Here is a 25,831-nt window from a genome sequence, read left to right as displayed (position 1 = left end):
ATCAGTAAATGTAAAATCAAATAGCATACACCAGACTGTTAATGGTGATTATCTCTGGGGAATGGGCTTATGTGACAAACTTTCATTTTTAACTTATATAGTTTTATTATAACTTTGATAATTAAAAATCAATAAATCGTATTTTCCAAAAATTTTTCCATATAAGACAGAAATTGGAAAGTGACTCTGACTAAATAGGTAATACATATGGCTACCTTAATAGAAGAAAGTGGTGTATCATTGACAGATCTGTAAAGAACATTCTAGAAGTCACTAAGAAAAATGAATGGAAAGGAAAACTAAAATCATTCTCAAGGGAAGAAGTGAAAGCTTCATAAAACTGAAAATGGAAAATGAGCTGATGTGATCTGAGATTGTTGAATCGACACCTTTTGGTAATGACTAACTGCTTTTCCTGCTAGTGATTTCTCAGGTAAATAGCACATCTACACCACCTAGGTGAGATCCCTGTCCTTCTAGGATTTGACTTAGCATCATCCATATATGACATTATCATTAAAAAAAAAAAGTTGGAGGGCGCCTGGGTGATTCAGACAGTTGAGTCCCAGACTCTTGGTTCCAGCTCAGGTTATGATGTCCTGGTCTTGGGATGGAGCCCCGCGTTAGCTCTGCACTGAGCATGGAGCCTGATTTGGATTCTCTCCCCCCACCCTCACGCTTGCTCACATGCCCGTGTTCTCTCTCTAAAATAAATAAAATCTTTTAAAAAAAATGTTGGTAATTGTTTATCTTCTCACTAAGTGAACCTCAAAACACACACGGCCAAGACCCTCCCCGGGTGAGTTGGTAACAGGGGCTTTCTCTGACCTCTGTCCTCCAACCAAGCCTGTATTTCTTTCCTGTGTAAGAACATATGTCTGTTGGGGGCACCTGGGTGGCTCAGTTGGTTAAGCGACTGCCTTCGGCTCAGGTCATGATCCTGGAGTCCCGGGATCGAGTCCCGCATCGGGCTCCCAGCTCAGCAGGGAGTCTGCTTCTCCCTCTGACCCTCCTCCCTCTCACGCTCTCTGTCTCTCGTTCTCTCTCTCTCTCTCAAATAAATAAATAAAATCTTTAAAAAAAAAAAAAAAAGAACATATGTCTGTTGCCCTCATTTCTGTACTTTAGGCTGGAAAGAAAGCTCTTACCTTCTTTGATATTCTTTACTATGACACGAAGGAGGCAGAAGCCTCTTTAACACACAGGTGTGACCTCTATCCTGTCTTTCCAGTTGGCTGAGGGCTCCCCGGCTGATGTAGTTTCTTCCAGACCTACAAGTCTGGTAAAGAAGGCCCAGGCCCAGGCCGGCTTACCTTGTTCCAGAAAGGCAGTGAGGACATCCACAGCTGCGGCCAAGCGTGCAGGGCTCCCCGCCTCACGGCAGTAGGCACCCCTTCACCTCAATTGGATCAGGCCTGCGAGGAGGATTTGAAAGGGGAGACTGCATAGTCAGGGTGTCTCCCTCACACCTAGGCTTGACTCCTGCAGACAGTTTCTCCCTGGCTCTCTCCCGCCCTAGCCCTGGGTCTAAGCCTTCTTACCCCCCCAGATTAGGAGGCTGTGTTTCTCAAGCCACGTAGGTGCAGCCTGAGCTCCTTAACCCAGAAATAGACGAGTGCTGACCACACAGGGGATGGGGCTCAGAGCGGTCTGGACCCGGGGTCCTCCCTGCAGGCCCCCGGGACACCAGGCACTCTTTCCTCTGGCTGGCTTTTCTCTGTTGGCAAAACGTGATGGAAACATCTTGCCTTTTCTTGTCTACGTCTCTTACGTTTCTTGTTTACTTTTCTTAGGACATAACATAAACGATTAATATGTTAAAATACTAATCACTATTCCCAGACAACTTATTTGTCAATTAATCTAAGATGCTCATGTGTATGCTGGTAGGTACTAAATGTGCCATGGGAATCTGCAAAGAAATTTATGCTTTATTTGCATCTGTTTAGGAGGTCAAGCTTGTTATTGTTATTCAAATCTTCTGTATCCTTATGTATTCCTCCCTATCTGTTCATCTTGGAAAAAAATGTTTCAAAGATTTCCATGATAAGTACAGATTTAGCCATTTATCCTTGGATTTCTGAATCTTTGCATTATGTTTTGTAGCTCTATATTAAATATATATTGAATCATATAAAGTTGCCATTACATAATTATGTATTTATAATATATGAAGGCTTATGGATGCTTTTCTTCGTAGAGGGTGATTTATGCAAAATAAAATATCACTCTGCCAAAATCCATTTTGGCTTGAATTCTCTTTTGTCTGATATTGATATTTTCACATTGACTCACTTTTGTTGGTGGTTGACTGCTAACATTTTCCCTCCAAATTCACTAAAAGTTAAAAGACTGATAAAATCCTGTATTATTGAGAGTATGAGAAAAGGAGCCTCTCCATATACTACTGATGGGAATGTAAATTGTTTCACTTTGTTGGAATTAAACTAGATTAAATTTTAATTGTGATTTATTAAGTTGTGTACTTATTTTTTAGCTGAAAAACATTATTCCTTTTAAAATATTTTTTATTTGAATATAGTTGACACACAATGTTACATTAGTTTCAGGTATACAACATAGTGATTCAACAACTCTTTATGTTATGCTGGGCTCACAAGGGTAGCTACCATCTGTCACCATACAATGCTATTACAGTACCATTGACTGTATTCCCTACATTGTGCCTTTTCTTCTCATGACTTATTTATTCCATAACTGGAAACCTGTATCTCTACTCCCCTTTACCTATTTTGTCCATCCTCCCACCCTTTTCCTCTCTGGCAACCATCAGTTTACTCTCTATATTTACAGGTCTGATTCTGCTGTTTATTCGTTTTGCTTTTTATATATGAGTGAAATCATATGGTATTTGTTTTTCTCAATATGACTTATTTCACTTAGTATAATACCCTCTAGGTTCATCTATGTTATCGCAAATGGCACAATCTTATCCTTTTTTATGGCTGTGTAATATTCCACCAGATATATATATACTGTACCTTCCTTACCCATTCGTCTGTCCATGGACACTTAGGTTGCTCCCTTATCTTGACTATTGTTAATAATGCTGCAATAAATACAGGAGCAAATATATCTTTTCAAATTAGTGTTTTCATATTCTTTTGGGTAAATACCCAATAGTGGAATTATTGGATCATATGGTGATTCTATTTTTAATCTTTTGAGGAACCTCCATACTGTTTTCCATGGTGGCCATACCAATTTACATTCCCACCAACAGGGTGTAAGAGTTCCTTTTTCTCCACATTCTCACCAATACTTGCTATTTCTTATCTTTTTGATTTTAGACATTCTGATAGATGTGAGGTGATAGCTCATTGTGGTTTTGATTTGTATTTCCCTGATGATTAGTGATATTGAGCATCTTTTCATATGTCTATTGCCCATCTCTATGTCTTTTTTGGAAAAATGTCTCTTCAGGTCTTCTGCCTTTTTTTTTTTTTTTAAATATTTTATTTATTTATTTGACAGAGAGATAGAAAGAGAGCACAAGCAGGGGGAGCAGCAAGCAGAGGGAGAATCTCAAGGGAAGCTGGCTCTCCGCTGAGCAGGGAGCCCGACGCAGGGCTCGATCCCAGGACCCCAGGATCATGACCAGAGCTAAAGACAGATGCTTAACTGACTGAGCCACCTAGGCGCCCCTTCTGCCCATTTTTAAATTGGATTGTATTTATGGTAGTGAGTTGTATAAGTTCTTTATATATTTTGGATATGAATCCCTTATTGGATATGTTATGTGTAAATATCTCCCATTCAGTGTTTTTTTTGTTTTGTTGATAGTTTCCTTTGCTGTACAGGTTTTTATTTTGGTGTAGTCCTAACAGTTTATTTCTGCTTTTGTTTCCCTTACCTTAGGAGATGTATCTAGAAAAATGTTGCTATGGCTGATGTCAGAGAAATTACTGCCTGTGTTCCCTTTTAGGTAGTTTTATGGTTTCAGGTCTCACATTTAGGTCTTTAATCCATTTTGAGTTTATTTTTGTGTATGGTGTTAGAAAGTGGCCCAGTTTCATTCATTTACATATAGCTGTCCAGTTTTCACAGCACCATTTATTAAAGAAATGATCTTTTCCCCATTGTATATTCTTGCCTCCTTTATCATAAATTAACCATATAAGCATGGGTTTATTTCTGTGCTCTCTATTCTGTTCCATTGATCTATGTGTCTGTTTTTGTGCCAGTCCCATACTCTCTTGATGATGACAGCTTTGTAATAGAGCTTGAAGTCTGGAATTGTGGTGCCTCCAGCTTTGTTCTTCTTTCTCAAGATTGCTTTACAAATTTTAGTATTTGTTCTAGTTTTGTGAAAAATGCTGCTTTCAATTCAATTACAAATCTGTAATATGTAAACCCTTTGATCTAGAAATTTCACTTTTAAGTATCTTCTAGAACTATACACCCATACAAAAAGTATTTAAGGATTTTCATTACCATGTTGTTTATGATCATGAAAAATTGGAAACAACTTAAAAATTCATAAATTGCAGAATGGATAGCCAAGTTATTATACATACAGGATGGTCCTATGTAGTCATTTAAAAATATATAGATCAATATCCTCTGTCAAGAAAAGATGGTTCCGATTTTTTGTTAAGTGAACAAGGCAACCTTCTGAAATATATAATCTAACCTCATTTTGAAGAAAAATCCTATTTTATTGATCATGTTTTCTAGTTTATGTATTGATGCTTTGGCATCTTGGAGCCTTGCTATCCCCCAGCAAGGCAGTGCCCTTCCCAGGGTTAGCTGATTCCTACCTATGGCAAAGGACCGTGAACTAGGCTTTCCTAGGCAAGCCACCCAATACAGAGTCCTCATCCCCCAACCATGGCCTGTAAGAGCTTTTATACTCAGGGACACTATTCCCCTGCCCTCATTACCCAGGGCCACTATCTGACAACTTAGGGCAGTTCCTATACCCTGGAGCTGATGAAATTATTCAAACTAGCCAATCCTAGACCTGTCTAGCCTGCTCACCCCATGTCAGCACATTCCTTCCCTCAAAAACCACAAAAGTTCTTTAACTTACACACAATTCCCTGCCCTGTCTGCCTGTGACCAATCTCGGTATTCTTCCCTGTGGCCCGGCAGGCACCTGCTGAGTCCCCTTCCTCTTGGGAACTGTAACAAACTATCTAATGGCAACTGGCCCCTGATCTGTTAGCCTCACCAGAGTTGAATCAAATCTACATTTTAAAACACATATGCATTAAAAAAAACTCTTCATGAATACAGATAGCAGTTATCTCTAAGGAATGCTATTGGGGAGAGAGCAATCTATGAGTGGGGAAGACAGGCAAAAGGTTACTACTATGTACTGTTTGATTTATTGATTTATTTAAAGATTTTAATTTTTATTTACTTTTATTTATTTATTTATTTATTTATTTATTTGACAGAGAGAGAGAGAGATAGCAAGAACAGGAACACAAGCAAGGGGTAGTGGGAGAGGGAGAAGCAGGGTTCCCGGAGCCCGATGCGGGGCTCAATCCCAGGACCCCGGGATCATGACCTGAGCCGAAGGCAGACGCTTAACGACTGAGCCACCCAGGAGCCCCTTGTTTTTATTTTTAGAGAGAGAATGAGTGCAGGGAGGGGCAGAGGGAGAGAGAATCTAAAGCAGACTCTGCGCTGAGCATGAGCCTGACGCAGGGCTCGATCTCATGACCCTGAGATCATGACCTGTGCCCAAACAAAGAGTCAGATGCATAACTGACTGAGCCACCCAGGTGCCCCTGATTTATTTATCTTTTAAGGATTTTCTTTATTTGCGAGAGGGTGGGAGGGACAGAAGGAGAGGGAGAGGGGAAGTTAGACTGCTGCTGAGCGTGGAGCCTGACGAGGCAGGGTTCGATCCCACCCCTGAGATCATGACCTGAGCCGAAACCAAGAGTGGGAGGCTCAACCGACTGAGCCACTGAGGCACCGCGATTTATTTTTATACTTGTATACTTAAAAAAAAAAAAAAACTTAAAAATCAACTCTATGCATCTCCTATACAACCACTGTAGGACAAGCCATGTTAATTTTCTAAAAACACTTTTTACTAAACTTATTTTTTGGCTTTTAAAAATTTTTATTGTGATAAGAATGCTTAACATGAGCTCAACCTTCTTAATGAATTTTTAGGTGTAAAATACAGTATTGTTAAATACACCATAATATAGTATATATGTACAATATTGTACATCAGGTATCTAGAACTTACTCATCTTGCCTAACTTGCAGAACCTCTCCCTAGCTCTGGCTTCTATGAGTCTATTTTAGATATTTTGTAGAGGAGGAAGAAGTTTTTTTCCTACCCTCTTAGGATCCCTAGCTGGGTCTGAGAATTGAACTGACAAAGACAGATTAACAGGAGAAAAACATACAAATTTATTCAATTGAAGTTTCCATGACACGGGGGCCTTCATAAGGAAATGAAGACCCAAAGAGATGGATCTGTGCATTTTTATGGGATGCTGGATGAGAGAAGGCAGACATGGAGGCATGTGGTAGGTTAAGGAGTATGAGGTAATTATAGTAAACCAGGGGAAACTCAGTGAGGACTGTTTGTTAGGATTCTTTTGGGTCCCACTGTCTTCAGAGACAAGGATGCTCCATTCCTCTGGGTACAGGGAGGACACCTCTGCAGGAGGGTTCTAGGACACCTGTTTTCAGGAAGAAAGGCTAGGGGGAGGAAGTCAGAGCAGCCTTCCTGCTTCTGCTGTTCTCCCAAATTCCTTCAGCTTAAAATATTCAATATGCCAATGTGCCATATTCTGGGGTAGTGTGTCCTGAGCCCCATCAACCTCAAATAAGTGGAATGTGTGGTATTCGTCCTTCTGTGACTAGCCTGTTTCACTTGGTGTCATGTCCTCAAGGTTCATCCATGCTGACACCTATGGCAGGATCCCCCCTTTATAAAGGCTGAGTGATATTCCATCGTATGTCCATACCACATTTTCTTTATCCATTCGTCGGTCCATGAACATTAAGGTTGTTTCCACATCTTGCAATCCATCTTAATTTCTTAGCTGGTCTACTAAAACGTCAAGCTAACTGATTTTCACTTTTCCATTATCAGCCCATCAATGCACTCTTCATAATGACACAGAATGAACTTAAAAAAAAAAAAAATCGCTCATCAGCTCTTTGATTTCTGGATACTTTGGAGGGATAAATACCCTGAAAAAACATTCCCACTACAAAACTAAAGAGGAAAAACAAGCATCTTTCTTAAATGCCGAATACTTAGCTGAGCTAGCACATCATCAGAGAGGATGAAGGGAAAATAGGGAGGATGGGGTATAAAGAAAAGCTTGGGAGGGAAGCAGGCACGGGGGGCATGGTGGCCTGAAGGACATTTGCTGGTCCCAGGAACTGAGACCCTTGGGTTCTTCAACAATTTCATTGGGAGGTGGGGATAAAGGGACACGGCCTTGGATGCACACAAGATAGAGTTAGAACATCAGCCTGCGCAAGGGCTGGCTCTCCTCTGTGAAGGTGGAACCACAGGCTTGCCCTCATACAATATAAACTGAGGCTTCAATTTATACTGAATGCTCTCCTCTGTGAAGGTGAATAATATTGCCCTCATACAATATAAACTGAGGCTTCAATTTATACTGAATGCTCTCCTCTGTGAAGGTGAATAATATTGCCCTCATACAATATAAACTGAGGCTTCAATTCATACTGAATGTTCTAAGAAACCACAAGCTGAGAAATTAACAGACACACATCCTTTCTGGGCGGTGTACCGCCAACCCCGGCCTTCAGGATTTCCAAAGGAACACAATCCAAAACTATGGAACACCACAGAAACCTCCATGAGGGAGAGTTAGCAAAACAAACAGCAAAGTTAGACACCTGAAGGCTTGATGACTGAATTTAGAAGCAGAGTATAAAATAAGTAGGGGCTAAGAAGTTTAACAACAACAACAACAACAAAAAAAACCAAAGCTAGGAACAAATGCTATCCAATAAAGATCCTAGCAGTTTGAATAAATGGCAAATAGCCCATCTAAAATAAAAATATTATCCTTGAGGGGCACCTGGCTGGCTCAGTCAGTAGAGCATGCAACTCTTGATCTGGGGTTGTAAGTTTGAGCCTCATGCTGGGTGCAGAGATTACTTAAAAATAAAATCTTTTAAAAAATAAATAAAGAGGGACACCTGGGTAGCTCAGTTGGTTAAACGTCCTACTCTTGGTTTCAGCTCAGGTCGTGACCTCAAGCCCCACATCAGGCTCTGTGCTCAGCAGGGAGTCTGCTTGAGATTCTCCCTCCCTCTCTCTCTACCCCTCTGGCTCATGCTCTCTAAAATAAATAAATAAATCTTTTAAAAAATAATAAATAAATAAATAAAATATTATCCTCGATATTAAAAACTCAAGAGATTCACTAATGAAATATTTCTGATTTTACAGAAAAAAATAAAGACATGACTTGGAATATGTCATTGAGAGAGATATCCACCTCTCCTCCCCACCCACCCCAAATCCCAAGGGCTGAGACAGAGGTTAGAAGGTGTGATAACACACACACTTGGGAGTTCAGCCGAGAAGACGCAAGAGAATGGAGGACAGCAAGAGAAAAGTAACTGAGCACTTTTTCCAAACTTGAATAAAAGAAATAAATTTGAAGTTTGGAGAGCATAACAAAGCCCCAGCAGGCTAAATAACAAGAAATCTACATCTAGACACATCGTAGTGAAACCACACGGCACAAGGAACACAGGTCTTAAAAGCAACCAGAGATTTAGATTACTTAAATCACTTTCCTGCTGAAAAGTTCTCAATGCCTTTGTGTTGCCTGGTTAAAATTAGGTTATTCCCCAAATTTCCATCCAAAGATCATCTGTAGTCTAGAAAACAAGAATGGAAGTGACTAATGAGTAGAAATTTCTAGTCTCCATCACAGTTTAACATGTCTGGCAAGAGTAAACTACTCTTGGTGTTTGATTTTATTTTTTTTATTTTAAAGATTTTATTTATTGATTTGTCAGAGAGAGAGAAAGAGAGAGAGAGAGGGAGCGAGAATAAGCAGGGGGAGGGGCAGTGGGAGGGAGAAGCAGACTCCCTGCTGAGCAGGGATCCCGATGCTGGGACTTGATCCCAGGACCCTGAGATCATGACCTGAGCTGAAGGCAGACGCTTAACCGACTGAGCCACCCAGGTGCCCCTTGATGTTTGATTTTAAAAAGGACATTGGATGATGGAAATGTAACAGTGTAGATCCAACACTGTCCAAGAAGAAACGGGAATATTCTGGGCCACCAGTGAGGGGTGGGGTATGGTGAGGCAGGGGTGACTGGTGCCTGGCTCACACTCTCCTCCCCGCATCCCATTTTCCTTTGTTCTTGCTGGTCCACCAAACAAGAATATCCCATCGATTCACTGTTTGTGCATTTTAGCCTTTTCTTACTTCATCCTCAGAGAAGTTTCTTTCCTGTATATGTGAAAAACAAAATCAAATTCTACAACGCAGCTGTGCCCTCCTTTGCGTCCTGACATTTAAACAACATCACGAGAGCTGCTTGCTTGGGATAGCTGCTCAGAACCACACAACTTCGGGGATAAGAATGGAGGGACAACAGGAAATGTATTGGGAAAAATGTTTATTCTCCTTGCCAACATCTCTTTCAACATTTTATTAACTAATGAAAAATGACAATCAGAAATAATTTGGTTTCATATTGCTTTCAAAGAGCTGTAAGAAAGTAGCTATTTAGAAAAAGGAGGCCCATCAGTTTTTATAAAGAAACATTAGACACATTATGCAAAGTGAGAATCCCATCCCACGGAAACACATGATCGAAGCTCAGACTAACAAACACTCAAACAGGCTCTATTCAAACTACAGTTCTCCATTTCTTTTAGAAGAATCTTTTTTTCTCAGACTCTTCCAGAAGCACTTCATAATAAACAAAGAGATCTGGCCAGCTTGTTTCTTCATAAGCTGAGGTCTGACAACATTGCTACATGTTGTGGGGAGAAGGGGCTTGACCTCTGAGACCAATTATCTTTGAGTTGTTCAAGTCAGTACAGACAGTGGAGAGAGGGTCAAGGCAAGCGAGGAAGAGAAGCAAATGCAAGACGCCTATCACCCACTTCGGCAATACAAAGTGCAAAGTGATCCTCCTGCCCCCACTTCACAAGACTGAAAAGCTTAATGAGGAAGGAACCTGTATTGTTCCTGGAATAATACAATCCTTTCTTTTTGTTTTGTTTTTTAAAGTACAGCTCTTCAAGAATTTCATTTTTAAGACATCATCTGTAAGGGAAGAAAAATAAATGTACTTAATTCAAACACCAATTTTTAACACTGCCATGATAAGCAAAGGACCAAAACATCAGGCCAGGCTGACAGGTTCCAGAAGACCCCGGCAACAGGGAAAACTGCCTAGGTTTGGTTTCAGGCACAGCAAAAAGGACGCCTGCTTTTTCCTCATGTTCTACCCCACACCGATGGGCTCACCAATGCCTGAAATAAATTCTGCCGCTGTCCTCTGCCTTCATTATCTGTTTTCTCAGGTTGCCAAGGTGCTGGGCCTGCCTCACTATTATTCTGGGGACAAGCAAGTCTTCCCAGTTATTTCCCCCTCTGTGTCAGTGAAGTTAACACCCTGCCCTGAGAACGGGTCTGAGTAAGGGACGAAGGGCACTGGGCAGAGAAGATGAGCTCTCATACCAGCAAATTCAAGATAAATACCTAACAGTGACATTAACCTGACCCACATGACAACCGTTTGCCAGATGTCTGTCAGAAGATATTCTATATGTATAGATGTTAAAGATGTTACCACCCTCTGTGGGAAACACCAGCACACACCCACCAATGTCCCCAAATGAACAAATAACAACAAACGAGCAGAACTTTCATAGCATGGTTGAACCCACTCTTCTGCTTACTTACTTTTAACCCAGGTTTCTGATCCTAGTCATGTACTTCTCTGGGTTGGCAGCACTCATTACTGTAGTATAAATGGTGTAGCTGAAAACAGTGAGAGGAATTTTTATATGCACGTCATTGCCTCTAATATTCCACAGAGGAAAAAAAAAATACCAACCTAACCCTTGGGACCTAGGAAAATAACACAAATAGAAGCCCATATATGTCAAAATGTTCAAACTTTATAATTCAAGTGATCACACGGCGCCCTTCCTTCCTATTTTGACAACACTATGGAAGGCCATGTTCAAATGCAAAACTTCTCGGACCCCTCAGAGTTTCACACTGTGGCAATGAGGGAGAGGCATCCGTCGGCCTCACCCCTTGCTCTGCCCTATACCACAAGTAGCACGTGTGTGGACACCTGAGCCTTTGCATTTGGGCTTTAAGCACGACTCCAGGAAAAAGCCATGCCTTGGCCACCCACCAGGCATGGGCTGTCCATAGTGGCTACACGCTGCCATCAGGAGAACACCACCCAGGATAGTGGATCACACAGGCCCCGGAAACAGCTTGGAGCTCTTCAGGCTAGGTACTTGGGCCAGACTCACTAAACAAATGCTCCTGGCCCAGTGGATTCCTTATATCAAGGGAGGGTTAGAGGAAGGCCAGAGAGGAGCCTCTAAAGCTGGGGGATGAAGTCAGGGGGCCCCTTTACCCAGATCTAAGGATGAAAAGCACAATGTAATTTATTCAACATACTGCATAGTAAGAGACCAGAACAACATGAGTACATGCACATGCATGCACACACACACTAGGACCCCTTCCCCTCACTCCCTTCATCTAATTCTTGTCCAGGACACCAGCTGGGATGCATGCTCAAGGCATCTGGAGCCGGGTTGTTCAGGATTAGGAAGAATTAGTGGCCCAAATTGTACACCTGGCTGAAGACAGCTATAAGTGCATGCAGAGCTCATCCGAGGGTAATGGAGATTCCCTGAATAAGGACTTCAGCTATTTATTTACTTTGGTCATAATTCTATTCTCCATCGCTATTTTAATATTTTCTCTGCTTACAGCCACATCAGAGGATGGAGTTCTATCGCAGGTTAGTGTAATTTTGTAGCACAGCACAAGGGGGCAGCATTGAGCTAACTGTTTCTATGGAGATTTCTTTCTGAACTTTCTCACAGTGAACAGCCTTGGTTGCCAGGAATCATTACAAGGAAAGGGCCCGAGAGTCAGGGATCTATGTTAATTCTGGCTCAGCGGTGAATACCCTTTAAATGCAGTTCCTCGGGGCACCTAGGTGGCTCAGTCTGTTGAGCGGTTGAGCGTCAGTTTCTTGCTTCAGATTCTTGACTTCAGCTCAGGTCAAGATCCCAGGGTCCTAGGATCCAGCCCAGCTCACCAGGGGAGGCTGCTTCCCCTCTGTCTCTCTCCCTCTGCAACACCCCCCACCACCACCACTCGTGCACTCTCCCTCTCTCTAAAATAAATAAATAAATCTTAAAAAAAATAAATGCAGTTCCTTTTGGGTTTTCAATTACACAACAGAGAAAAATATTACTTGGTTAACTACAATTTCTAACAATTCTATTTCAACAAAACATTTCATACGCCATTTAAACATTCATAGCCTTTAACTCAGTAACCCTACTTCTGGGAATTCAGCCAGGGAAATTAATCCAAAAGTAGGGGGGGTTGGGGGGGCATTACAAATATGTTTATTTCAGAGTTTTAATAGAGGAAAAACTAACAACTGGAGAATGCTTAACTCAACTATACAATATATTCAATTGGCTATGGTGTACCTATTTAAAATTATAAGGGCTGTTGACAGCATGGGCAATGCTTTTAAAAAATATATCAACTCTTGGGGTGCCTGGGTGGCTTAGTCAGTTAAGCATTAGTCTTTGGCTCAGGTCCTTATCTCAGGGTCCTGGACTCCAGCCCTGAGGGGCTCCTGCTCAGCAGGGAGTCTGGTTCTCCCTCTCCCTCTGCCCCTCCCCTCTGCTCATGCTTTCTCTCTCTTAAATAAATAAAATCTTTAAAAATATATAACAACTATTTTATTTTAATACTAATTTTTAAAAAGATAAAATCATTTATATAATTATTTTAAAAACTAAAAGAACACACAAAAAAAGAACATCCCTATTTTTAAAATGAATATTAGAAGGGCAAAACTGTGCCCAACTGGAAAGGATACAGTCATTTGTGTTGTGTGGTGGAAACGGCTCCTACAGGCTGGTGAGAGCCAACTGTTAGCCATGCAGGAATCAATTGTAAGCTTGAAATAGGCCAGCTGGGAGTCTTTAAGCATGGAAGTCAATAAATGCTACAACTGAAGGGGGGGTGTCTTTGTTTTTTGGGTTCCCCTCATCCTGCACACCCACCCCCCCACCCAAAGAGCTAGTTTACCAGCATAACATTGGGTATCATTTGTTACCCAAACAGCTCATTTGTTAGAGTGGCAAAGTACTGACTAATTTGTTTTTCTGTATTGGCTGTTAGAATATTGCTTACAGAATAAATTTTTTAGTGTTACTCTTTTTATCAGGCCATACTTACAGAAAAAAAACTTTCAAAGGGACAATTTGAAGATATGTTCCTATCATGGTACAAAATGAAAAGGATACCACCAGTTTTGAAAATATCTTAATAGCTAAGGAATCTTAAAGTACCTGTATACAAAAGCTATTCCAGAGGCCATAGGAAAACTATTTTGTGTTTGTGTAAAAGAGGATCATTTCAAAGAAAAAGAAAAATCAGTTGGGTATTTGAAACTCAAAATCGCTTTACAGGTTTTGTCTGTATTAGGCTATTTCCTGAAGAGGACCATTTTGATATTCTTGCCTTGGAGAAAGCAGATACAAGAACATGAGAAGGTAGGAAATGCTGGGTTTGGGAATTTACTGAAGTAAAAGGAGATAAAACTGCTTTGACTTGCAGATGCCTCCTCTTTCATTTCATTCAATTAAGCCCCACCGCACTAAGCAAAAGAAGGTGTCTGTGCCCCTAAGGAGCTAATCCTAGGTGCCAGGCAATGAAGCACCACCTTGAGGGGACAATGAAGGGCGGACTGCTGGTCTTGACAGGGGGACCTTCAGAGTTTCCGGGGCAAGTCCTGTGGCTGCCTCTCAGGTTTAATTAAGAGTTTCCTGTGACAGGAGTAGCTTCCGCCCAGGGGTTCACATCAGAGGATGATGTGGGCTGCAGACCCGAGAAGCCGCTGCTCACACAATGCTCCTATCAAGGGTACAGGCTAAAAAAGAAACAACAGCTTCGATGCTGAATTATCTGTAGACGGAGCATGGTGGTAGCAGAACGTCCCAGGAAGTTAAAAGGAAGCCAGTGGTGTCTAAAGTTTAGTTCTAACAGAGTGAGATTAAGGCGCTCATAACCAGGGCAGGTGGACCCAATACCAGACTGATTTAGGATGAACACATCACTGCCCTCCTTCTTCTGGATCACTCTATCCTCCTTACCTTTGTTTTTCTTCATGGACTTCTCACCTGACTTATATTTGTTTATGTGCTCCTCCCCACCTCCTCCCTATGCCCCACCAGCAGAATGCTGGCCCCATGAGAGCAGAGACTCGGTTTGGTTCACTGCTGTACCCACAGCACCCAGAAAGCCTGACCTGTAGGGGCCCCCAGAACCCTGCTGAGCCAAAGAGTATGGGAGTGAGTCCCCCATTCTGGGGTGATGTATGAACAGATGCGTTTAACATGTCACTTACTTGTTACACACCGGAAACACAGACAAAACCTGCAAAGGAAAAAATCATATTACAAAGACTATTAAAAGGTAGAAGAAATATGTAGAATATCTATAGGAAGAATAAAACTACCTAACACTCTAGCCTGAAGACTTAATAGAATACAGGATTTTTGTCTGTATTTTGAATCCTTTCTCCTTTTAAACAATGAACATATACTGAAACAAGTTGACAAAATGTCATCGGACTTTTTAGAAAGGTTTTCAACTGGGTGGAACTCTGACTCCAACACTGTCTTCTACCACATTTGCCTGAGTTCAGAGATTTCGGAGGAGATTCTTTTTTTTTTTTTTTTTATCACGCCACGATTAACAAAGACAGCAAACGTCCTGGGTAAGAGCTGGACATCACGGCACAGTAAGTTACCTGGAAGAGCGTCTCCAGGCTGAGGTTTGCCTGGCCCGTGGCATTAAGGGCTTTGATGGCAGGTGTTCTGGAAGGAGAAGGGTCAAAGATTACTTGGCACTTCAGGAAATGCCATCAGCTCTCGTACTGGGAGCCTCCGTACAAGGCCCAGCTGCCTTATCTCCCTTTCACCAAAGCAGATTCCGGCCCCCAAACATGCTTCTTGCCCAGTCTCAGACCACCATGGTAAAATTAATTCAACAGTCAAGCCCACAGGCACCATCTGCTCCAGGAAGTTGGGCGGGTGAAAATGTATTGCTATGAAATTAAATATTTGCCACCAAACACGTGGGGCAGTAAAGCCAGGAGGAAATACCTAACAACCTGCTGTTTGGGGATGCATGGACTTATAAAATGTTCAAAATTAGAAGGGCCAGGGGTGCCTGGGTGGCTCAGTCGGTTAAGCGTCTGCCTTCGGCTCAGGTCATGATCCCAGGGTCCTGGGATCGAGCCCCGCATTGGGCTCCCTGCTCAGCGGGGAGCCTGTTCTCCCTCTGCTGCTCCCCCTGCTTGTGCTCTCTCTGTCTCTGTCAAATAAATAGATAAAATCTTAAAAAAAAAAAAAAAATTAGAAGGGCCAAAGAAAGCCCCTAACTGGTTTGTTTATTTATTTATTTAAGAGAAATGTTTTCCTTCCCAAAAAGTCTTACATAGAAAACCATGATTCTTGTTCTACCCTTTATTTTTACAGTTGAGTAAACAGAGGCTCAAGGGGCCACGCAGTGAGTCATTAGTAGAGCTAGTGGTGGAATATAGGGCTCCTGACCCTGAGGCCAGGGCCAGCCTTACCCTCTAACACCCAACCAACTGCCAAGAGCCCTCCCCCCACACACTCCACTATACACTCCACTCTCCCATCCCGGCCAAGACATTGGTGAGGGGGCCCAGGTATGTTTTCTGGAAGAGGGTAGCGCCTCTAGTCCTCTCTGGTTCTCTCTCATTAAAAGGGCACATCCTCCTGACCCCAAGAGCATGCTGCAAACTGGACGGGGTATAGAGGCCGACCTTCGGTCATCTTTCTTAGGTGCTGGCTTCCAGTGGTCGTAATTTGTCTCCACCCGGAACCACCTATAACAGAGCACATCGTCTGGTCTTACCCAAGGTCATGTGGCACATAGCTAAAGAAGAAAAATATACAAAAACCTCTAGTTTCACCAGTTGAAAAACACTATTGATACAAAATGACCAGAATCTTAATTCTACTCACGCTCCATTTAAAGGATCTAGAGGCCAAATGTCTGCTGGGCCATTTCTGTTCCTCGTGATGACCACTCCCTCCCGGGGGGACATACCGCCAACAATATAATAAACATCAGCAATGAGGGGAGTCTTGGCCAGTTTATACACAGCTGCTTCAAAGTTGTCCGACTCACTCAGGGTCTGAACAAAAAGACAAACCTGCATTAGCATCATCACCCATGGCAGTTATCCATACCAACTGACGGACAAATGGGCCAAAGCACATTCTCCTGACAGATTAAGCCATGACTACCATCTCAAACTGCTCTGACCTCATCCTCCTGTCATCAGAGCTCCCGAGGTGGAAGAAACCTCAGTGGGGAGCCGACAGCAGCCGGACTTTTCTCACAAAAGGAAAGAACTGTTGACAAGTTCTAGGCCTGGCTCACCAACCATGGGCCACGTGCTTTCTAGGCAGGTCACCTTCACAAAGGACTCCCCATGTTTCCTCATTCATTTGTTCTTTCAACAGGTCCTTCCTGAAGACCTACTCCATGTTAGGCACTGTGCTGGTGTGGAGACAGAACAGTGAATATGACTGACCTAACCTGTTCACTCCAAATTTCCAAGAATGACACGGAAGTCAACGAACGGGCAGTGGTGACACAATGTATGGAGTGTCACCATGGAGAAGCAGTTGCTATAAAAGCCATAGCAGGGGACCCACCCTCACCCAGGGCATCAAGGAAGCATCCCGGGGAGGTATCACACAAGCTGAGGCCAAAGGGACAAAGGGAAGTCAGACTGGTGAAAGTGGTGGTTGTGGGGTTGGGCGTGGGGCTGGGGAAGACAGTTCTGGCTCAATGGAATAGTTCAGCAAAGGCTTGGAGGTGGAAGACAGCATACTACATCCGAGCAGTGAGCAGGGTGTTCGGATACCCCCGGGGGCTCATGAAGACTTCCAAAGGTCTGTGGCATGGACAGTTAAGGGGATCGCTTTCCGTATCTTCAGCTTCCACAGGTGCTCCTTGCTCAAGCTGATCTGCTCAAGAACATCCTGGGGCAGAGCATGCCCTTCCCACCTGCATCTTCAAAATCACTCTTGGAAAGTACGTTTTCTGCTCACCCATCCTGAATACTGCGGAGGCACAGTGTCGGGGGTGGGGGTAAAGTCAAACAAAAGAACAATTCAAAATATTAGCATCTGCAAAGGTGCCATCATTCAGCGCCACACACCGTCAAACCGGGGCGGGGCTTTGTGGGCCTTCCTCTCCTGTATACGTCTTACTGTTAGGGGGTGAGGTATTTAGGGTTGAATTGGTTGGTTCTGAACTCAGCAAAATTATAAAGGGAGGCAACAGGAGTCATGGAACACTGTTTTATGTCACCTACACCATCCTGCAACAACTATCAAATAATTTGTTGCCTCTAACAGAATCCAATGAGAAAAAAGCCAAAGAACATCAGTAAGAAATACTGAAGGTGGTGATGACTTGCTTCATTCAGGTGGCAGAGTCAGGGTGGGACATGCACCTTATCTCTCTGGCTCAGGAAGTGATGGAAATGGGTGGTGACTGCTCATGGGTACGGGATTTCTTTTTTTTTTTTTTTTTAAAGATTTTATTTATTTATTTGACAGAGAAAGACACAGCAAGAGAGGGAACACAAACGGGGAGTGGGAGAGGGAGAAGCAGACTCCCCGCCGAGCAGGGAGCCCGATGTGGGACTCGATCCCGGGACTCCAGGATCATGACCTGAGCTGAAGGCAGTCGCTTAACCAACTGAGCCACCCAGGCGCCCCGGGATTTCTTTTTAGGTTCTTTCCATAGGTTCTTTTTAGAACCTATGAAAAGATTCTAAAATTGATTGTAGATATGGTTGCACAACTCTGACTATACTAAAACCAGGGAGTTGTATAATTTAAATAGATGAATGGTATGGCATGTGAATTGTATGGCATTATACCTCAATTAAATATACACCTACCTTATGACCCAGCAATTCCACTCTTAAGCACTTACTCAACTGAAATGGACATACATGTTGACTAAAAGCCTTGTACAAAGATTTCTATAGCAGGCTTATTCCTAATGGCCCAAGACTGGAAACAACCCAATGTCTATCAATAGGAAAATTGTGGCATATTCATACAACTGAATATTCTTCAGTAATAAAAATGAACGAGCAAGTGATACAAACAACATGGATGAATTAGAAAAGCACCGGGCAGAGTGAAAGAGAGAGTCTGTACTCTAGGATTTCGTTTATACATATTCTAGAAAGGCAAACTTGTCTGTGGTGACAGAGGTCAAAGAGTGGTTTCAGTGGAGGAGGGTGTCAGAGGAGGTGAGGAATTGTCAGGAAGGGAACAGGAGGGAAATTTCCAGGGACTTGGAAATGTTCTGTATCTTGTTTTGTTGGTGCTTACATGGGTGGATAAATGAGTGTGTACAACTGCCAAGACACATTGAACTAGACCCTTAAGATCTGTGCATGTCACTGTATGTAAATTTTATCTAAAACATTTAAAAATCATTTTGCTGTTAAGAGTCCACCAGACAGATCTAAATTCTAGTTTCATTTTTAAATGGCAACATTCGAAATACACTTTCATCTTATGATGAAAAGTTTTAGGGGCACCTGGCTGGCCCAGTTGGTAGAGCATGGGACGCTTGATCTCATGGTTGTAAGTTCGAGCCCCATGTTGGGGCAGGGATTACTTAAAAATAAAATCTTAAAAAAAAAAAAAAAGTTTTAGAGGTCATCTTAAAAAGATATGAAGTATATGGGGCACCTGGGTGGTTCAGTCAGTTAAGCGGCTGCCTTCGGCTCAGGTTATGATCCCAGAGTCCTGGGATGAAGCCCCACATCGGGCTCCCTGCTCAGCGGAGAGCCTGCTTCTCCCTCTCCCTCTGCAGCTCCCCCTGCTTATGCTTGCTCGCTCTCTCTCTGTCAAATAAATAAATAAAATCTTAAAAAAAAATGTTTAAAAAAATAAAAGATATGAAGGATACACAGTTTGTCAACATCTTCAGGAAGTACCCAGGTTAGAGGTTGAGGAGAACTCCAAGTCCACAGGGACTAAGATCATTTAGAGCTGGTCGAAGAAGGGCCAAAAAGGTTAAAGCTGGGCAGGGCCAAATCCTGCACCAAATGTGGTCAAATTACAAATTAGAATTTATATGAGGCCTGGAACTCTGCTGTCTATCTAATAGGTCATGTAAAGTAAACTTTTTTTTGTTGTGTGCAGAACTACTTTCTAATGCCTTTGTTTTGCTAATTCTGATATTTGCAAATGGAGATTCTAAAAGGAGGGTACATTTTTATCTGCAGAAAAAGCATACTGTTATCTCTTATCTCAATCAGTTATCAAGATTAGGCTATAGGCTAAAACTGTAGCCTGTAACAAAGATTCTCTCCTTAACCAATCTTTGGCTAGGCTCCTCTGAGCCCTCTCCTTGATAAGGCCTTAATCTTGGCCTATAAGGACATGAACAAACATAACAGAGTTTCTAACAGCTCAAGGCTACATCCCTAAGGTGGCCCTAGCCCTTCTTCTAGTGCCTGCCTGAGAAAATAAGGCTGCCCAAAGAATTTACTGTTTGTTCCAGCCGGCGCTTAAAGATAGGGCCCCTGTTTTCCAGTCTCTGCAGGAGGGTAGAAGGCTAACTTGGATGAGCACCAATTAGCAACCCCAGATACGTTTGACATGGACAACCCCTCTTTTACACTTTCTGTAAATTTTCACGTCTCCCTCTCTAGAGAGACATCCCTCTCTACTCCCTCAATACTCCCTTTAAAACATGTTCTTGTATGAGAACTTTTAAGATCTACTCTTAACAACTTTCACTTATGCCATATAGTATTATTAACTATAATCACCATGCTGTACATGACATGCCCATGACTTATTTTATAACTAGAAATTTATAATTTATAACTACTCCTTTAACTAGTGTCCAGTTCTGTTTATCTTTGATACTTATTATCACAAAGGCTGATACGCATTTTGCAAACCCTTAGATGCCTATCCTTTTTAGGAGCTTCTTACGTGAAAGATAACATTGTTAAATGACACAGAGCATTACAACATGAACCCACAGAAGATGAAGTTAGGGTGTGCGGGGCTCAATAGTAAGAGTACTCACAGCGCGGATAAGCCAGCTGATTGGATAGTGTCTCTGGAAAAGGGCAGCGATCACATTCTCCCACCACCAGCCTTTGTCTGCCGAGTTGAGGAAGAAACAATAAGTATAAATACGAATTGTTGCCCCAGTTCCACATTTTAAAATTCCTTATATCTTATTTCTTTCCCATAGTACAAGCTGATGGGAGAGAAAAGTTGGTGGATGAAGAGTGATTTTACGGGCGCCTGGGTGGCTCAGTTGGTTAAGCGACTGCCTTCGGCTCAGGTCATGATCCTGGAGTCCTGGGATTGAGTCCCATATCGGGCTCCTTGCTCAGCAGGGGGTCTGCTTCTCCCTCTGACCCTCCCCCCTCTCATGTGCTCTCTCTCTCTCATTCTCTCTCTCAAATAAATAAATAAAATCTTTAAAAAAATAAAATAAAATAAATTTTAAAAAAGTGATTTTACTGGCATCCAGTTTTCAAAGATAAAGCTCAAATTTCATGGCACCCATAGAAAAATGTAATTTATATATATATACAAATTTCTAGGGATTTGGAAATATTCTGTGTGTGTGTATACATGAATTTTCTGTATACATATTTTACATATACATAATCTTTTGTGCCTAGAAGCAATGATAATTATGTGAAAGGAAATAATTTGATTAATCATCCCAGGCAAAGCAGAATTATATAGCTATCAACAGAAGTGGCTCAATAAGGATTAGGAAGACTACAGAGAATATACCTTTCAGAACTTTAAGTTTGATTTGGGCTCACATTTTTAAAAAAAAAAATACAAATTTACAGTCATTCTCCAAAATTATTTTTTTTTAACATCTTAAAGAAGTCTTTGTTGGGGATTTATTTCCAAAGAAATAGTTTCATTCAAGACATAAGCACTGAGCATCTACTATGTGCCATACTGTGATCTGGTCCAGTCCCTTGGAATTTAACAGCAAACAGAAGTAATTAGGGTGCCATGAAGCACACAAAATTTTGGTAACTGTAATAAAGAAACTAAGACAGAATAATGTAATCGTGAGTAATGAGGGAGGGTTCTTTTTGAGAGGAATGTTCAGGGTAGCCTCAATGAGTTGTAGACATTTGAGCTAAGATGGGCAGAACATTCCAGACAGAAGGCGTGGGTGTCAGGGCCCTAAGGCAGGGACAAGCTTGGTAGGTGTCAGAAAAAGAAAGATGCTGGTGCCCGTGGAACGAGGGAGAAGGAGACAGGCATAAAATGATGTGCAGGAGGTGGCCACACAGAGTTCTGAGGTCAGTCAGGACTCTGGAGTCGTTAGGAATGAAACGGAAATTCAGTGCAGGTTTTAAACAGGGGACCAACCTGGGCAGGCCAGCTGCCGGGAAGAGAAAGAATTAGAGGAGGGTGAGAAGCCGTGATGCCAGATGAGACGCTACTCCAGCAGCACAGGTATGACGGCAGCTAGCCGAGCGGTGCAGGTGGACAGGATGGTCAGGGACAGCCCGGTTTGCGTGGTGAAAACTGACCCAGGGAATGACCGGTCAAAAAATTCTCCTGGTACAATCAGTGCAGTGGAAAGAAGTGCCGTATCCTGAGACACGGAAAAACCAGGAGAGGAACAGGTTTGGGGCGGGGGAGAGTGAGGGCAAGAAGAGGGGAAAAGAAAAAAGCAAGAGCTCTGCATAAGCATGCCAAGGGTGAGGCCGCTAGCAGCCATCAACGTGGAGAGGCCGAGAAGGTGGCTGGGTATTCCAATCTGGGGCTCGGAGGTCAGGCCCAGAGATGGGACCATGACAAGTAAGTGCTCCATGGCCCCTACTCTGTGCCAGGCACCGCTCTGGGAGCGTCACATCCATGAAGCAGTTCATCCTCATCCCCTGCTTTCCAGGTGAGGAGACAAGCACAGGGTTAACACCGCGGTGGCGGCTGCCGAGCAAGCAGGTGACAGCCCCACACAGACATCAGGCAGGCTGGCTCTCGAGTCTGAGATCTTACCTGCCGGGTGGTTTGTTAAGCCTCCCCAAACTCTACGCCACTTATTGGTCCCCCTCATATCCCTACCTTTTCCGGGGAGGGGGGTGTCAGAGGCCCTGTTGGCATTCTCCATAACGTCCAGAAAGTTAACTGAATATCTTATCTCTATTAGCAGAGATACCTTACCTTATTGTTCAGGCATTTTAAGTCCATCTTAGCAGACTAAAATAGAGCTAGTTTTCATTAAAATAAGGATAAAGTAAGTATTAAAAAGGCAGTTTGACAGTATTCAGTTAAATGTGCATGTCACGGAAGAACTCAGTTATTTTTAAACTGCAAATACCTTAGGTTCTACTAATCAGTTGTTAAACAGTTTGAGTCACAAGATGATGGAAACAAAACCCACCCTTTAAATATACACTTGTTGGGCGCCTGGGTGGCTCAGTTGGTTAAGCGACTGCCTTCGGCTCAGGTCATGGTCCCGGAGTCCTGGGATCGAGTCCCGCATCGGGCTCCCGGCTCAGCGGGGAGCCTGCTTCTCCCTCTGACCCTCTCCCCTCTCATGCTGTTTCTCTCTCTCAAATAAATAAATAAATAAATAAAATCTTTAAAAAAATAAATAAATAAATAAATAAATAAATAAATAAATATACACTTGTTTACAGACATTCTGTGTAAAACCTTAGTAACTGTCATCTGTGGTCTGAGTACCATTGGTTGAGAATCAGTCTCACAATGGGGTACCTGGGGGGCTCAGTCGGTTAGGCAGCCGACTCTTGATTTCGGCTCAGCTCATGATCTCAGGGTCTTGAGATCAAGCCCCGCGTCCAGCTCCTCACTCAATGTGGAGTCTGCTTGAGGATTCTCTCTCTTCCTCTGCCCCTGTCCCCTGCTCTCTCTTTCTCTCTCTAAAATAAACAAAGAAATCTTAAAAAAAAAAAAGAGAGAAAAATCAGTCTTGCTCATAGCTGACTTTTGAGAAAATGCTGAAGAAACCCATTAGGATAAAGAACTGACTACTGGACGCTGATAACATACTCAGCCAGCAGCCTCCTGTTAAAGCCTTATGTAAAAAGGTAAGAACAGACCTAACCAAAGGAAACAGCAACGTGAAGTCAATCGGGTTCGTCCAGTGACCAACACTAAACTTTAAGTCTTTCTTCTTAGCTCAGCTGCAAGTTCCTGAGGACAGAGACAAGCGTTGGTGGACCTCTGGGTTTCCCACGCTCTGTGGAACTGACTGATGTCCCTGAGACCTGGGGAACGGCAGCGGGGTCGTATAACCAACAGAGCAACTGGGCCAGGACCTGGGAGACCAGTCTGAGGACCACCTTTCCACTTCACCTCCCAGCCTCAGCTTCCTCCTCTGCATCATGAGTGGGGTCGATACTATCAGCCCTGCCTGTCTAACAGGACCGTCGAGAAGGTCTACTGAGAAAACTGACCAGAAAGTGCCCAGTAAGCTGTGGAGTGCTTTATAGCTGTTGCCTGTAGGAAGCCATCACACAGCCTGTACATGACTGCAAGAGCTTCCTAACAGTCTTCTGCTTCCATGGTTACCCCCACACGATCCAATTTCTAGGTAGCCGCCAAAGTGATTCACTTCCTGGCCTAAAACCCTCCTAGGGCTTCCATCACACTTAAAATCCAAACTCCTCAGTCTTCCTCTCCACCTCTAATGCCAGTCCCCCATGGTATAACCACACTACCATCTTTTGTTTCTAGAATCTGCCAGGATTGTTTCGTTTCTAGAGTTCCCCCAGCTTCTGCAGACCTGGCTCCGGGATTACGGAACCCGCAGTAACCGCCCCACCCCCTCCTCTGTTCTCTATCACATCTTCCTGTTTTGCTTTCTCTCTCTCTCTTTTTTAAAATATTTATTTATTTATTTATTTATTTGAGAGAGAGAGAGCACAAGCAGGAGGGGCAGAGGGAGAGGGAGAGAGAATCCGAAGCAGACTCCACACTGAGTGCGGAGCCCATTGCGGGGCTTGATCTCAGTTCCCAGAGATGATGACCTGAGCTGAAACTGAGAGTCAGACACTTCACTGACTGCAGCACCCAGGCGCCCCATTTCACGTTCTCTGTAGCCTCATCACTACCTGAAATCATCTTCATTGCTTATATGCACACTGCTCATCACCCCCGACTAGGCTGGAAGTCCTTGCTACGTAGTGTAGTCGGGATTCATCTATATGTTCAGTTGGGGGAGCAAATGAAGTACCTGGATAGAACTGACCAGGAATATGGCTAAAAATGCTCAGGAATGTGTTTTGATTACCTCGTTCATTGCCAGAAACTGTAAACTTGTATGGACTCTGACCAGTCCATAATCCTACATAGCCAATAAACGTGGTTCCTGTGAATGCAACCTGAAATCAAGAGATAGGTATCATTTTGCCATTCCCACCAAACATATATTGAAATCCTCTGTTTTGTCCCCCTTATGGATTTTTTTTTCTTTTAAGTTCCAACATAATAAAAACTCTTAAATAGCCTTCTGGAAGGTTTAACCTGGGGGTTCCATGGATAGAAATCAGTGGGTCTGTGATCTTGCATGGGAAAAAAGGTACATCTTTATTTTCACTCATTTCTAACTGAAATTTCACTCCTTTAGTAATGGATGCACGAAACAAATCCTGTGCTCACAGCAGGGCCTATGATTCTGCCACCACAGACACAGCAGGTATTTCCACATATATAATGCTATCATACCTACCTTGACGTGGTATAATTACATATCCTGAAACACCACTCATAATTATCATTATGTGAGTTATTAGATGCACAGCTAAAATTTACTATTTAATGTGTTGAGAAAAAGTATAACATTGAAATGGCTATATTCCAACATAACTGGTTTTCTTTGTAATCCATACATTTTATTTCGTGTATTATAAAACATTCTGAGAAGGGATCATAGGCTTCACCAAAGGGGATCATGCCCTAAAAAGATTGAGAAACTCCATCCTAGAAATAGCAAATGGGCTCCAATTAAAAACTTGTGTTGACTTGATCATAAGTCATGCATCTTATAAGCTCTGTGAGGTAAGAGGAAATAAGTGAGATTGTTTGCCAGTCATAATCATATTTAAATTTTAAATATTAAAAAACTATTTTACATGTATCTCTCATGTAATCCTCATGGCTATCCCATGAGTTATAGGGATCACTTCCACTTTAAATTAAGGTAACAAGCTCCAATGGTTGCAAGATACCACTATAGGACTATGAGGAGAAAAATCACACTCTAGCAGTTACTGCAGATACCAGATTTCATTTCTTTAAAGAGATACTTAGAATGTGCCTGTTCAATAAAGGTTAACCAGTATTTTTTATTTTGAGAAACAAATAGGCCTGGGTTAATATTTTTCCTTAGAAAGCTGAATTTTAGGGGCACCTGGGTGGCTCAGTCAGTTAAGCATCTGCCTTTGGCTCAGGTCGTGATCTCCGGGTCCTGGGATTGAGCCCCAC

General features: G+C 42.6%; 2 protein-coding genes across 4 annotated transcripts in view; both read right to left on the bottom strand.

The window, feature by feature from the left end:
• The window catches only part of PPEF2 (protein phosphatase with EF-hand domain 2), a 213,795-nt gene that overhangs the window by 31,942 nt on the left and 156,022 nt on the right, over positions 1–25,831 (bottom strand). The window contains exon 2 of the mRNA XM_006744036.3: positions 1,314–7,543. Coding sequence (XP_006744099.3) covers positions 1,314–1,340 — 27 coding nt within the window. The 5' untranslated portion in view covers positions 1,341–7,543. The remainder of the gene's footprint in view (positions 1–1,313; positions 7,544–25,831) is intronic.
• NAAA (N-acylethanolamine acid amidase) overlaps positions 1–25,831 on the bottom strand; it is a 38,538-nt gene that overhangs the window by 4,575 nt on the left and 8,132 nt on the right. For 2 of the 3 annotated variants that reach the window (XM_081812957.1, XM_081812958.1), the window contains exons 4-10: positions 24,639–24,729; positions 20,418–20,494; positions 16,298–16,470; positions 16,096–16,158; positions 15,052–15,118; positions 14,647–14,675; positions 10,923–11,000 (exon numbers count right to left, since the gene is read on the bottom strand). In XM_081812957.1, coding sequence (XP_081669083.1) covers positions 10,925–11,000; positions 14,647–14,675; positions 15,052–15,118; positions 16,096–16,158; positions 16,298–16,470; positions 20,418–20,494; positions 24,639–24,729 — 576 coding nt within the window. In that variant the 3' untranslated portion in view covers positions 10,923–10,924. Of the gene's footprint in view, positions 1–9,607; positions 10,281–10,922; positions 11,001–14,646; positions 14,676–15,051; positions 15,119–16,095; positions 16,159–16,297; positions 16,471–20,417; positions 20,495–24,638; positions 24,730–25,831 lie in introns of those variants that run through there. The other variant, XM_006744037.3, reaches the window with a different exon arrangement.

Source organism: Leptonychotes weddellii, chromosome 2, assembly GCF_054177405.1.
Source record: "Leptonychotes weddellii isolate Sample4059 chromosome 2, ASM5417740v2, whole genome shotgun sequence".
Taxonomy (NCBI): Eukaryota; Metazoa; Chordata; class Mammalia; order Carnivora; family Phocidae; genus Leptonychotes; species Leptonychotes weddellii.
Note: the sequence above shows the minus strand (reverse complement) of the source record. Positions and strands in the feature narration are given on the sequence as shown.